Source organism: Tamandua tetradactyla, chromosome 6 (genome assembly GCF_023851605.1).
Source record: "Tamandua tetradactyla isolate mTamTet1 chromosome 6, mTamTet1.pri, whole genome shotgun sequence".
Classification (NCBI taxonomy): Eukaryota; Metazoa; Chordata; class Mammalia; order Pilosa; family Myrmecophagidae; genus Tamandua; species Tamandua tetradactyla.
Window position 1 is genome coordinate 144,340,200 of NC_135332.1, and position 14,968 is coordinate 144,355,167.

General features: G+C 35.4%; 1 protein-coding gene across 16 annotated transcripts in view; it reads right to left on the reverse strand.

Annotated features, from left to right (window-relative positions):
• Positions 1-14,968, reverse strand: part of RGS22 (regulator of G protein signaling 22) — a 268,718-nt gene that overhangs the window by 189,261 nt on the left and 64,489 nt on the right. For all 16 annotated transcript variants that reach the window (XR_013178357.1, XM_077167336.1, XM_077167335.1 and 13 more), the window contains one exon: positions 1,766-1,828. Coding sequence is in view for 15 of the 16 variants with exons in the window: in XM_077167336.1 (XP_077023451.1) it covers positions 1,766-1,828 (63 nt within the window). In the remaining variant the exon portion in view is untranslated. The remainder of the gene's footprint in view (positions 1-1,765; positions 1,829-14,968) is intronic.

Genomic DNA, 14,968 nt, shown 5'->3' on the forward strand with positions numbered 1-14,968 from the left:
CAAGTAAAAGTCAAGATAATCACAAATCTTGAGACACTGATATTAAAATCTTGAGAAACTGAAATGACTCAATTTAGAGATTTTCTTTTTATAATTTTACAATATAATTTTTTGAAGGAAGAATGGAGGATGCAAAACCCAGAAGAAAGACCACATAATCTCAAAGAACAAAATTCTAACAGTTTTATGATGCTGCTTTACTTTCTATGCTTAATGTTTTAGTTGGCTAAAGTTGCCAGAACACAATATAACAGTGATGGATTTGGATTTTATAAATGGCATTTAGTTACAAATTTACAATTATTCAGGGGAAAGGCAGATAAGTTTCATCTGAGTTCCTCTGTCACATGAGAAGGCACATGGTACCATCTGCTGGCCTTCCCTCCTGGCTTCTGGGTTCAAACAGCTTTCCTTGGGGGAAATTTCCCCTTTATGCATCTCCAAACATCTGGGTCTGAACTCCTAGCTACAGTGCGCTAAGGTGTGCTACAGTGTGCTACAGTGTGCTACGGTGTGCTACGGTGTGCTACGGTGTGCTGTGCTGAGCTCCTTCTCTCACTTCTGACCTCTCCTTTTAAGCCTCAATCACTGTGGAAGACACTCTCCTTAGCTGACAGCAGATGTAATCAGCCATATGAAATTCACATGCTGATGATTTAAGTCCACAGCAACAGAACAACTGAGCACCATCATCTGGCCAAGTTGACACCTGAACCTAACTCTCACACTATAAAACTGAGTGGTGAAAGCTGAAGAGTTAGACCAAACAAAACTTTCCCATTCCCATGAAGGGAGAGGGTGGCTTGGTATCTCAATCTAATCCCCATAATGGTTCTACAGATGCAGCAGTGCAAATGGAGGGAGAATACAAAATTGTTTTGGGGAAAAAAATCACAAAATATACATACAATACAAAAACTAATCTAGAAAAGAAAGTACTAAGTACCTTGCCTTCAAAAGACATTTTCAGTGGCTAAACTCTATGAGAATTTGCATTTATTGTTCGAATTATTTAAAGTTACTTGTGACTTTTTATACATATTTCAAATTTTCCCCAGTAAAACTTTTAATAAAAGATGTTTCCTGTTTTCATTACATAATAATAAAAGTCTTTTCTTATCTAAGTTCCTTTTAACTCCCATTCCTGATTAACTTTATTTTCATACAGTAACATAAGTCATTTTATGAGCTCCCATTTCATTTTTTCCAAACCCCTTCTTCTCTCACTTCTGACCTCTCCTTTTAAGCCTCAATCACTGTGGAAGACACTCTATCAGTCATTGCTGTCTAAAACTAAAAATCTGTTATTTGACATCCACCTAAAACAAGCCAACGTCTTGAGTTTTATTAGTATTGATTAAAAAACAAAACCTAATTGTCTTAAATACAAGTTCTACTTTAATATATTTCCAAGAGGATGACAATAATTTCATAAAGGGAAGAAATTTAGCTTTTTTACTTTGATTTTCTGTCCTTACCACCTCTGTTCAAAGCCTAACATGGTGCCAAGTGCAACAATAGCAGGTTTTTAACAGAATATTTTTTGAAGGTTAGAAAATCTGAAAAATTTTTCTTTAACAAGAACAACTCCTAAATAGGATTTAAGCCCAAATGATTGGCTCTATAATATATATGAACATTACCTAACTGCTTCACTTAAATTTTTTTGAAAAATATAATCCCTGATAAATTTGTTTCACTAGATAAAGTGATTAAAATATTTTGCTTTGATAAAATATTTAACAGAACATAATAATACACTCACTGGAAGACTTAAGAATTCATTAAAGTAGTCCACAAGGAAATCATCTGTCGCCAAAGAGTCTTCCTGCAAAAATATAAAAACAAAATATTATGCTTATGCTCATATGTTTTAAAACATGCCTAAAGTCTCTAATTCGGCTACAGATTGGTTATAATGTAGATAGTCAACAAATTCTCACTATAAAGAGAACTCAGTGCTACAATCTCTGGAAGGAAAAAATAAGACACTAGAATGCTGCATACTCTTAAACAATCTTGCTACCATACTCGGAAAAAAATAGAACATGTGAAAAAATAAAGCACAGCACTTAAATGAAACATCAACATAATCAAAATAAAACTATACTTGGTAAATTTCCCACAGACTTATTTAACAATATATATTTCATAAAAATAAAGGCTGAGTTAAGAAAGACCAAAGCAATGTTTTGCATTAAAAAGGAATTGATAGCAGTGTGACGGTGGCTCAGTGGCAGAATTCTCGCCTGCCATGCCGAAGACCCGGGTTAGAATACCAGTGCCTGCCCATGCAATGAAAAAAAAATGGAATTGAGACTGTGAATCTCTTAAATGTTCCCAATGGAAGTGATAAGCTAAATTAAGCTCCCAATGGAAGTGATAAAATTCCTCAGAAGGAGATACAGTTTTAATAATTTTGGTCCTGCTAACTTTTCATGAAGAAACTTTGAAAATGCATGTGTTTCAAGCATAAAAATTGTAAACACTTTCCCAATGGCTGTCTCATCCACCAACACAACCACTTTTAAAATAGTCAAAACTGAAAAGCCACTACCAAGAACAAAAACTCTCTTCCAAATCATTAAAAAACTTTTTTTATTAGTAATTATTTTCATTATGTCAAAAGTATATTACGTTTTTTAAAAAGCACATTATGGCATACATTGTTATACAGTACATGAATTTGTTATTCATAATTATGAATTCATAATTATATTTCAATTTTTTAAATCTTAGCATGTAGGTTGACAATATGACACAATGCTGCTTTTTCAGTATGGCTGCTTACTTTCTTAAACTGACTAATTGTTTAAAATGGTGTTGAATTATAGTGCAATAAGGAAGATACTATAGTATATTAACACCTACTTTGTAAAACAGATTTTAAGTATACTTCAAGTAATTGCAGTGTCAAAACAGAGTCACAAGCAATAGCATAAGATTTTATCCAGGGATTTACTCAAAATATTAACCAAGTAAAACACCACCAACAACAAACAACTAAGGATTTAATACACTTACTGCCTTAGTAATGGTACCTGGGTAGTATAGTTTCAAAGTCCTAACTGGCAAAGGTTTAATAAAGCAGAAAAAGGCAGATTACATTTTGGGGGAGGCTATAAGGCCAATATAATTTCATTTTACCTTTCAAAGTTACTTTAATTTTCAGGACTTTAATGAGCTACCTCAGTTTCTGCTAACTTTTAGGAAAAATCAACTGAATTCAACAAATATTTTTTACTAACTCCTAGGTAGGTGGCATTGTGCTAATATAAGGATGACCAAATTTTGCAGTACCTGGTCACATGAAGGGTTAGTATATTTTTAATTAATGACATTAGTGGATTATGTTCTTTATTGGCTTTTCTAAAATCTGCGTTTTATTTAAATTTTTTAGCCAAAATAAGGAGTTTGTATTTCCTAGAGCCAGGTGGACCAAAATATTGCTTAGATTGTGGCCCCCACATTGCCAGAAATTTCTAGGTATTAGTGGATTCAGATATTCGCTTCAAGTGCCTCACACATCTAAGGGATTCTACCGCAGAGCTTTCCAAATTACAGGATGAAGTACCTGCTTTGTTTTGGTTTTGTCCCCATCCATTTCAGAGAGTTAATTTTTATAACTTACAATCAAAGTGAATTACTTTGAAAATAAAATAAGAGCTGCATAGCCCAATTTTTATTATTAAATTCAATATATATAAACATACTTTGTTAAACTGCCATAAAGATTCTAAACATTTACTCTCCATTTCTGAACTCATCTCGCCACAGACTGCTAACAGTTCTCAGAAGGCACAGTTGACCAACTCCACTTAAGTGGCATTCCTGCTGAATCCAAACTATGATGATAGGGCACTTACTTGCTATTCAGTCCCTTCCTCAGGTTAAACACAATCATGGAAACTTAAAGTATTATTCAAATACATCAAAATCGATATTTCTCTTCTGAAATGCCATTTTGAATGTTATTTTCTCTTCTGAAATGGTATCTTGATTTCTACCAATATTAAACATCTGTGATTCAGAGCCACAGGGTAGTTCCACAATGGAAAATAAATGTAGTTTCCAAATGCCTTCTGCTCAATCCTCTTATCTCACTTGAGTGGGAAATCCCACACTTCCCTTAAATGAACACATTTTCCCATTACAGTTTCTAGTTCAATGTGTTCAGATATTCTGTCACATTGGTAAAGAAACAATGTCTTGTTTACCAGTGAGAGTCCGAGAAACATTTACTTTGAAACCCTTTATTCTAAAACCCTTTAATTAGATTTTTTTTGAAGTGTACACACTTTAAAAAGTATAGCAACTCTGTTACTCTCAATAAACTTCCACAACCTAGTCTCTTGCCTGCATTAAAATGAACTAAGTCTCTACACTTGGCTTTAATATCTTCCAGATAATGAACAAACTGGAGATGGTTATTGGTACAATCAAGGAGAAAATTGAGTTACAATCAATTCCTCCATTACATCATTCAGTGAAACTGACTGCAAAATTTGCAACACAAATTCTCCTGCTGGATGATGCAATGGAAGGTAGAAACACTCTTTTAGAATTGCATACACTCTTGAAACCTGTTTTTTTCATGTATTACAGGTGTGCCATCTGTGCAAATGAAGTCAGCTTTTCCATTTTTTAGTCCAAACCTCAAATTTCTTACTGAAAGAGTACAGCAAAATAGTTCATGTGTGCTTGATAATTACAGTAAGTAAAATATTTTGCTTAAAAAGTTATTTTGCTGCACCCTCAAGTCAGATGAACTACAACTGCTTAACAGCTCTAAAAGATGTGCAACATACAATGAAGACATTATAAACAAAGAAGGGGAAATAAGATAAATATAGACAAAAAAACATAGTCCAAGAACAAATATAATACATGCCATAACAGAATTACAATATAAACCATTTCCTACCAAAGAAGGGAAAGATATTATCTGCTAGGAGGAATCAGATGAGACTAATATGGAAAAAATAGTATTTAGGATATATTTCAAATAATTTCAAATTATGTATCTGGAAACATACACCAGAGGCAATAAAGCAGAGTAGAGAGAAATGCATGACACAAGTAGCAAAGGTCAGAAAAGCAAAATGTAATAAAGGTGATTACAATTAATGGCAGAAGTAGAAAAATAATACAAGTTTCCAATTTCCTTTAAAGCTATCCATACATTAAACTGAAGCCTTTCATCTAATTTCCAGTGCAGAATCCTAAACTGACACTCTCAGATGTGTCATTGATCAGGAGCTAGGACAAACATATCAGAATGGACCTCCTACTGCTTTCTCTTCCTAAGAGACCTATACATTCTTTCTTTTCTCTTTTTTAAACAAAGGTAATGTGAACAAAGTACTAGACGTGAAATGGTACTTAGTGGAGTGCGGCAAATGGAATTCACTGAGTCAAGAGACAGTGGACATCTCCAGCCCTCAGGGCACTCAGGTACAGCCAGGGAAGGACAGTCCTCCCCTGACTGTGAAGCAACCTTGTTTGGTACTCCTCAGATGCAACGCCCTTCCCCCTGGACAGCTATTTTTGAGCCCAGCCAAACCCACTGCTTCTCTGCAAGGCACTGAAAACAGCCTAGCCCAGTAGATGCTGAAGTCCCTGGACATGGATTTATTAGCTAGCTGCAGAGCATGCCACTGCTCCATAAAGCTGTCTGAAGAGTTTGTTTGTGATGACTAAGAAGAACAATGCACAGCCCACAGTGCTGCCAGCTTAGGGAAAAGTGTGAGGGAAAATCCTGGAAGGCACAGCTAGGCACAGTGACCACAAATCTTTTGTCTCCACATACATCAGACATTTCTGTCTGTGGCAAATGACATATATTTGTAGTAGCATCCAAGCCAGATATAAAGTAACAGCTCTAAAAATGCCAGTCACATACAGCTTCATCATTATTTTGAAATCATATTTTGATATGAAAATAGCATTATTTGATATGAAAGCATTCTATAGAATTCTAAATCCATGTTCATCATTCCAAGAATTTTAACATTACATCTGTGATGGAAAAAAGGAAAGAACTATTAAATCTAAAATTTAAGTTCAACTCTTGCCATTTTACATGGTTGCAAAAATTAGTTTAAAAAATGTTACCTATTGGGTGAACAGTTTCTCATTAAGGGGAGACTATTCAAGATTGTTAAGAGATCACCATTCTAAAGGCTTGATTAGGAATTGCATATAATCGTTTCAAGCATGAACTCTAACATTAAAAAGTCTGCACACACAAGAATCAAGCAACAACATGGATGAATCTCAAAAACATTACGAGCAAAACAAAAACCTATGTGAAAGAGAACAAACTGTACATGAAGTTCAAAAAGGGACAAAACTAATTTATGGTGAGAAAATTAGGACAGTAGTTGTCTCTGGGGAATAGGGACAAGAATCAACTAGGATGGAGCTTAAAGGAACTTTCTAGGGTGGTGATAATGCTCTATATTTTGATGGGGATTTGAATTTTACAGGTGTATGCATTTGCCAAAATTCATTATATGGAACACTTGAGATCTAAGCATTTCTTATACATAAATTTTACATCCACAAAAGAACCATAAACAAATTTTGAAAGCTATTTAATGACACTCATGATGAAGTGTTTAGGAGTAAAGTAAGTAAAGTATATAAATGTCTGCAACTTAGAAATTCATTTTTAGAAAGATGGATTTTTGGATAGAGAGTAGGATGAATGGATGAACAGATTATATTAAAAAGCAAATACATCAAACTATTAATAACTGTGAAACCTGGATGGTGGGTATACTGGTGTTCACTATACAATTCTGTTAACTTATATGTTTAAAAATTTCATCATAAAATGTTAGGGGGTGGACCCCAGAGAACCTCTTTTGTTGCTCAGATGTGGCCTCTCTCTCTCAGCCAGCACGGCAAGCAAACTCACTGCCTTCCCCCTCTCTATGTGGGACATGACTCCCAGGGGTGTAAACCTCCCTGGCAATGTGGGACAGAAACCCTAGAATGAGCTGGGACTCAGCACCAAAGGATTGAGAAAACCTTCTCGACTGAAAGGGGGAAAGAGAAATGAGAAAAAATAATGTGTCAGTGGCTGAGAGACTTCAAACAGAGTGAGAGGTTATCCTGGAGGTTATTCTTATGCATTATATAAACAACCCCTTTTTCGTTTAAGGATTATTAGAGAGGCTGGAGGGAAGTGCCTGAAACCGTAGAGCTGTGTTCCAATAGCCGTGTTTCTTTAAGATGACTGTATAATGATATAGCTTTCGCAAAGTGACTGTGTGATTGTGAAAACCTTGTTCTAACGCTCCGTTTATCTACAGTATGGACAGATGAGTAAAAACATGGATTAAAAATAGATAATATGGGGAACAAATGTTAAAATAAATTGGGTAAAGGGAAATACTAGCGGTCAATGAGGAGGTGGGATAAGGAGTATGGTATGTATGAGTATTTTTCTTTTTATTTCTTTTTCTGGAGTGATGTAAATGTTCTGAGAATTTATCATGGTGATAAATATACAACTATGTGATGATATTGTGAGCCGGTGATTGCACACCAAGTATGGAATGCTCATACATTAGGAATGTTCATACATTAATAATGTTTATGTGTATGTTGATTAGTTTTGTTAATAAAAATTTTTTTTAAATGTTTGGGGGTGGAGCTGTGTTCAAGGAAGCAAAATCAAGTTTCTCTGTACCCTATAGACAGGTTTCTTAGCCTCCTACATACTAAATGACAGATCCCAAATCATTGTCATCACCTCTAGGATAAATTCCTGGTTATCTGATCATCTCCTGGACACGATCCATAAGGCCAGACTCCTTTGACCTTTTGTTCACGACCTGTTCATAACATTCCAACCTCATCCTTCCAGCCCCTACTTACCCTATGGATCACCCTTCCAAACCACAAGTCAATGAATCTAAGCACTCATTTCTCCCCCATTCATTTTCAACCACAAAAAAGGCCTATAGTGGGCAGGCCACGGTGGCTCAGTGGCAGAATTCTTGCCTGCCATGTTGGAGACCTGGGTCTGATTCCAGTGCCTACCCATGTGAAAAAAAAGGACCCATAGTGCCCCTAAATTCACTGAATTGGGACAGAATAGTCTTTTCAATAAATGGGCATGGAAGAACTGGATTTCAATAGCCAAAAGAATGAAAGAGGAGCCCTACCTTACACCCTATGCAAAAATTAACTCAAAATGGATCAAAGACCTAAATGTAAGAGCCAGAACCATAAAACTTCTAGAAAAAAATGTAGGGAAACCTCCTCAAGATCTAGTAATAGAAGGTAGTTTCTTAAACTTTACACCTAAAGCACAAGCTGTGAGAGAAAAAATAGACAAATGGGAACTCCTTAAGATGAAGAGCTTCTGTGTCTCAAAAAATTCTGTTAAAAAGGTGAAGAGGCAGCCAACTCAGTGGGAGAAAATATTTGGAAACCACGTATCGGATAAAGGCTTGATAGTCTGTGTACATAAAAAAATTATCAGCTTAACAGCAAAAAACAACCCAATTATAAAATGGGCAGAGGAATTGAATAGACACTTTTCTGAAGAGCAAATACAGACGGGTAAAAACACATGAAGAGATGCTCATTCTTAGCTATAAAGGAAATGCAGATCAAGACTACAAAGAGATACCACCTCACATCTATAAGAACGGCTGCTACTAAACAAACAGGAAAATGTTGGAGAGGATGTGGATAAATTGGAACACTTATTCACTGTTGGTGGGAATGTAAAATGGTCCAGCCACTGTGGAAGTCAGTTTGGCAATTCCTCAGAAAACTAAATATTGAGCTGCCCTATGACCTGGCAATACCAATATACCCAGAACAGTTGACAACAGTGACATGAACAGACGTTTGCACAATGATGTTCATAGCTGCACTATCCACAACTGCCAGAAGATGGAAACATTCCAGGTGCCCATCAACAGACTAGTGGATAAACAAAATGTAGTATATACATATAATGGAATATTATGCAGTATTTAGACAAAATGACGTCCCAAAACATATGACAACATGGATCAACCTTGAGGACATAATGCTGAGTGAAATATGTCAGACATTAAAGGACAGATACTGTACGATTCTGTTATTGTGACTTTTTAAATAAAGCCACCAGTGTTTTGGAGCAGCAAGAAGGAAAAATCTGAAAAGAGGGCATGGTAGTTTCAAACTGGGAACTGTTCTGTAGAATGCTTTTTGAAGTGTGCTTTGAAAATTATTGCTTTTTTTCCTTCTCTTCTTTGTATATATGTTATATTTTACAACCAAAAAAAATAGCTAGTATTATTAATATCAGATAAAATAAATTCCTAAAATCAAATATTTAAAAATATTCAGTAGCATAGCTCACTACTATAGCAAAGTCGGTATTTATAATAACTTTTTACTTGATATTTTGAGAATGCACACGGTTTCAATAGTTAATCAAATGGTATTTAAGATAATGTTTAATATTTAGAATGTAAGAAATTCTGATATCTGTATCTAGAGATGTTTTTTCTTCCTTGCTTTAATTTTAAATTGGTTTATGAAACATATTGTGCAAACAGGCTTTATGATGATTACTCAGATTTTTTTAAATATGCGTATGGGTAAGCTAACTATGATATCCATTTTAGGTGGTGAAGATTTTCATACACTAATTGTAAAATTTTTTTGTTTGAAACAGGAAAATATTTAGTAACATAAGTCAATACTATAGCAATACAGATATCTGTAAGAACTTTCTACTTGATATTTTGAGAACATTCACAGTTTTGATAGCTGATCAAATGATATCTGTTAGTGTTTAACACTTAGAATTTAAGAACTTTGTTATCTGAATTTGTAGATTTTTTCCTTGTTGCCTTCATTTTAAACTGGTTTATGAAACTTAAAAGTGTTAAAAAAAAAAAAAGGGGGGGAGGACCTATAGTGAACGTGATTTGGCATCTTCCCACCTGTCCAACCTCACCTCATACGTCCATGCTGTAGTCATAGCAAATGCCTTATATTTCTTTTATACTTTTGCACACAGTGATTATTCTGCCTAGAAAATCTTTTATCCCCTTATTCAACTACCTAACCTTTTTCTTCTCTGAAAGTCTGGATTAGCAGTCATCTGTGCTTCCCCAATAATAATCCTTATCACTTCATTCTATAATTGTCTGTTTACATGTCTCACCCACTGAATTGTGAACTCCTGGAGGAAAAGAACTGCTTTGTTTTGTTTTGCTTTTGCTTTTGCTTTTTCCCAAAGTCTATATAGTACATCTTCACAACATTTTTTTTTTTAAGCATTTTTTTATTTTATTATTTTTTGTTTGTTTGTTTTTTACATGGGCTGGGGCCGGGAATCGAACCGGGGTCCTCCGGCATGGCAGGCAAGCACTCTTGCCCGCTGAGCCACCGCGGCCCGCCCTTCACAACATTTTTGAGTACTTTTGTTGAATGATTACATTAAGGACATCATACTTGAAGAGAAAAGACTGGTTACCTAATGAAGACTCTATTAATAAGTAACACTAATAAAAAGGAGAGATAGTAGCAAAGGAGGAAGATAGAAAAAGAGAATGCACGGTGAAATAAGCTCTATAAAGTGGCTTATTGAAAGGAGATCTTCCTTAGATCTTAGGTCAAGGTAATTTTGGAAACTTCAGAGTTGAACGCACAGATCTCCAGTTGTTCACAAAACTATATTTTCTTATGAATGAGGTCTGTGAACAAGGGAGAAGGTAAACATTTCTCATGCCATGAAGAGCAAAAGTTTGCAGTCCTCTCCTTTTATTTACAAGGGTATCATCACATATTACAATCAGCATGCACCCAGAAGTACTTTCTTTGGGGTTTCTGTTCTCACTTTCCTTCCTGGCAGAAACATCCACCCAAGGGCCTGGGGAAGTTTAATCAAGGAAGCTCTTGATTTCCTCTTTTTGAATTGCATCCTCTAATTAATACTTACTAGGCTTCCATCAATCCATTAGGCCCAAAGGCTCTCTCCCTGTACAAAGGTCTTTACAAACTGATGTTCCAGTTTAAAAGAGAGAGAATCTCACATTCTTAAGAAATAGAATTTTATCATCTCTTTCTCTAATTCTACACCTCACACCTATGGGTAAGGGAGAATATGGCAAGCTTCTCTAAATCCTAAAGCACTCAGTTCAAACCTCATGATCAGCATTTAAATATAAACTGCTTATACTCTTACTGTCTCATATCAAAAGCTATATTCCAATCAGAAGGTATATTGGACTACTTTGGGGAATAGCGACTGACATTGTGCTTCCCTCCCAGTGCTTAATATAGCAGTAACTGCAAGTTATTGCTAAATGAAATACTTGTTGACTAACTTATTGATAGAATCTCTAACAGTTTCTGCAGTTTCAAAGCACATCAGAAAATGTGATCCCTATCCAGAGTATGGGATTCCATAGAGATGAAAAAATCCTAACCAGCCTAACACTTTCCAAAGGATCTCTGGGACCTAAGTTTCCAAACGACTTGTTCACAACACTTTTGGCACCAAGCTCTTCCCCTTCTTAAGAAAAGAAGGTGAACAGGAGAAATAGGAGTGATGCCCCAATTTATGCATGGTATACCATATTTTAATTTGAAAAATCAAACATCAAGTCATTATTAATGACCAGGTAACTAGATAATCTTTTTTATAAGGACTAGAACGATATAGATCATTTTACATATTGTAGTAGAATGAAAAGAGTTTCCTCATGGGCAAATGCCTTGTGTTTATAATTTCACCCAAAGTATACAAGTAACAATATGAATTTGAACAGACTAAAGATGAGCTAAAAATGATCATTTTTAACAAGTGAAATATGGTAAATACTAAAGTCTCTCTCAATTTGATGGTGAAGTTAAAGGGCATCTACTTTTCTTTCTTTTTTCTTTTTTTAAGTGGCATCTGCTTTTAAAGTTAATGAAAATGTGGGTTTTATATGTGAGAAAACTTTTAACAGATCATTACACTACAAAACAGAGAATTTTTAAAAATTTTATTTTGTGGTAAAAAATACATAAAAATCACTTTAACCATTTGTCTTAGTTTATTAAAGCTACTAGAATACAATATACCAGAAATGGAATAGCTCTTAAAAAGGAAATTTATTAAGTTACAAGTTTACAATTCTAAGGCATTAAAAATGTCCAAACTAAGGCATCCAGCAAAAAATTTCTTGACACAAGAAAGGCTGATGTCTGTCACGTGGAAAGATACATGGCTGGCATCTGCTGGCCCTTGTTCCTGGTTCTGTTGCTTCCAGCTTCTGATGCCAGTGGTTTCCTCTCTAAGTGTCTGTGAGCCTGCACTTAACTCCTCCAGGACACAACTCTGGGTTCTGGCTTGCTAGCATCTCATGGGAAGACATGAGGCAACGTCTGTTGGGCCCTGCATCTCTAAATGTCCCTGGCATCAACTCTCTGTTGGCACGCCAAGCATCTCCAAACGTCTACATCTCTGCTGGCTCTGAAGCAACTGTTCTCCAAGTATCTGTATTTGAAGTTTCTCCAACATATTTCCTTTTTTAAAGGGCTCTAGTAAACTAATCAAGTCCGTACTTGAATGGGTGGAGTCACATCCCATCTAACCAAAATGCCATACCCACAATCAGACTTATCACATCTCCATGGAATAATCCAATCAAAGGGCCACACCCACACTGAAATATCTCCATGAAAACATTCTAATCAAAGGTTTCAACACTACAATATTTAACCAGGATTAAAGGACATGCCTATTCTGGGGTACACAACACTTTCAACCAGCACACCATTTTAAGTGGACAATTTTTGGACATTAAGTGTATTAACAATATTGTGTAAGTTCCACCATTATTTCCAAACTATTTTCATCATCTCAAACCCAAACTCATATCCATTATGCAGTAACTCCCCACCCCACCCCACCCCACCCCCTTACCCCTGGTAACCCTATTCTGTTTTGTCTCTATGAATTCAGTTATTCTAAGTATTTCATAAAAGAGAAATCAAATATTTGTCCTTTTGTGTCTGGCTTATTTCACTCAATATGATGTCTTCAAGGTTCATTCATGTTGTAGCAAGTACCAGAACTTCAATTCTTTTTATGGCCGAATAATATTCCATTGTATTGATATATCACATTTTCTTAATCCATTATGCTGTTGATGGACATTTGGGTTGCTTCCATCTTTTGGCTATTGTGAATAACACTGTAATGAACACTGGTTTATAAGTAACTGTTAGAGACCCTGCTTTCAATTATTTTGAGTATATACCTAGTTAGTGGGATTGCCAGGTCACAGGGTAATTCTATACTCAACTTTCTGAGTTTAAAAAATACTTTTCTGAAGCATGATATAGTTTCTTGCATATATCAAAAAAATTATTTTAAAGTACAAAAAATATTATTATTTTGGATTTAAGAGTCAGGTACTTAAATCTTTAATATTAATTTATTTTAAATTTAAAGTTGCAAATCAATTTCAGGGGTCAGTCTCAGTGTGTACATAACACATAATCAAATCCCAGGATATCTAGTGACTCATTATATAGATATTTCTTTTTAGTTTCTAGTGTATTAGAACAGCCAGAAGGAAATACCTGAAATTGCTGAACTGTAATTCAGTAGCCTTGATCTTTGAAAATGATTGTTTAATTATATAGCTTTTATCTTGTGACTGTGAGACTGTAAAAACCTTGTGAATAAACCGTCCCCCCTTCATCCAGTGTAAGGTTAGAAAAGTAATAAAATGAAAACATGCATGAAAAAAAATCCCAGTATATCATAAAATCAGTCTAAACTTTAGCCTTTTGCTATGGTAAATTTATATTTTAGTATTTATGCAGAATATATATACAGTTCTGCTACCAATGATGGGAAATCAAAATAACAACGGTTTAAATAAAATATAAGTTTATTTCTCTCATGTAGTCATAGCAGTCCAGAGCAGGTACTGTGGCTTCCAAAATATCAAACCAGTTTCCTTTTATCTTGTTCCTCTGCCATCCTCCAGATGCTGCTTCCACCTCATAATCCAAGATAATTACTTCAACTCCAGCCATCACATCTTCATTCCAGCAAGCAGGAAAGAAGAAAACAGGGGCATTCCCTCCTTTACACTTCTATGAGTGTTAAAGAATTAGAAAGCCCCAGGATCTAATTGTGGCTTGGTAATTTATTAGCTGTATGTCTCAAGGGTCAGTTATTTCACCTGTAAATATTAGCTTTCCAGAACCAGGATACAACACTTGTGTTTCCATCCTATTGGATGGAATTTATACAACCACATTTAGCTGCAATGGAGGAGAGCAATGTACTTAAGTGTCTATTTGGAAAAGGGAAAAATGAATTTTAAGGAATTAGAGTTTTCTGCCTCATGCTTCTTTGCAAGAATATGTGGTTTATTAATGAGAACAATACTTTCACACTTCTGAAAAACAGAGGTAAATATATGTGCATGTCATAATAATTCTTTAATCTTGCTTGGAGAACATACGAATTTGAAGTTCCAGTCACAAACTGGTCTGGAGTGAAAATTGCACAGAGCTCAAAGGTAGTCTGGATGATTTTAGGTTGGAAAGGTTTTATGGAGGAGATGAGCTGGCCCTTGAAGAATGTACAAGATTATGAAATAGATGGGGAAGGGCAACTGAGACAAAACTCAACAGCAAAGGCAGGGAGGCAAGGGGGGGCAGTTTGGCTGGAGCAGAAGGCATGTGGAAGTACTTTATAAACCAAAAACAATATGAATGCTGTCTTTATCACATAGAGAAGTATTGGGAGGTAAGGTTAAAAAAGGCTGAAAAGTTAAAAGAAAAGGTCCTAAACGCTAAAGCAAGAAGTCTGACGTTCTGGCTCTGCTAATTACTAGAAGCATGACTTCAGGCCAAGTTAGTTAACCTCTGTGAACTTTGATTTTCTGGCTTGTGAAGTGTGGGTAATAGTACCCATATAATAGGGTTGTTCTGAGGT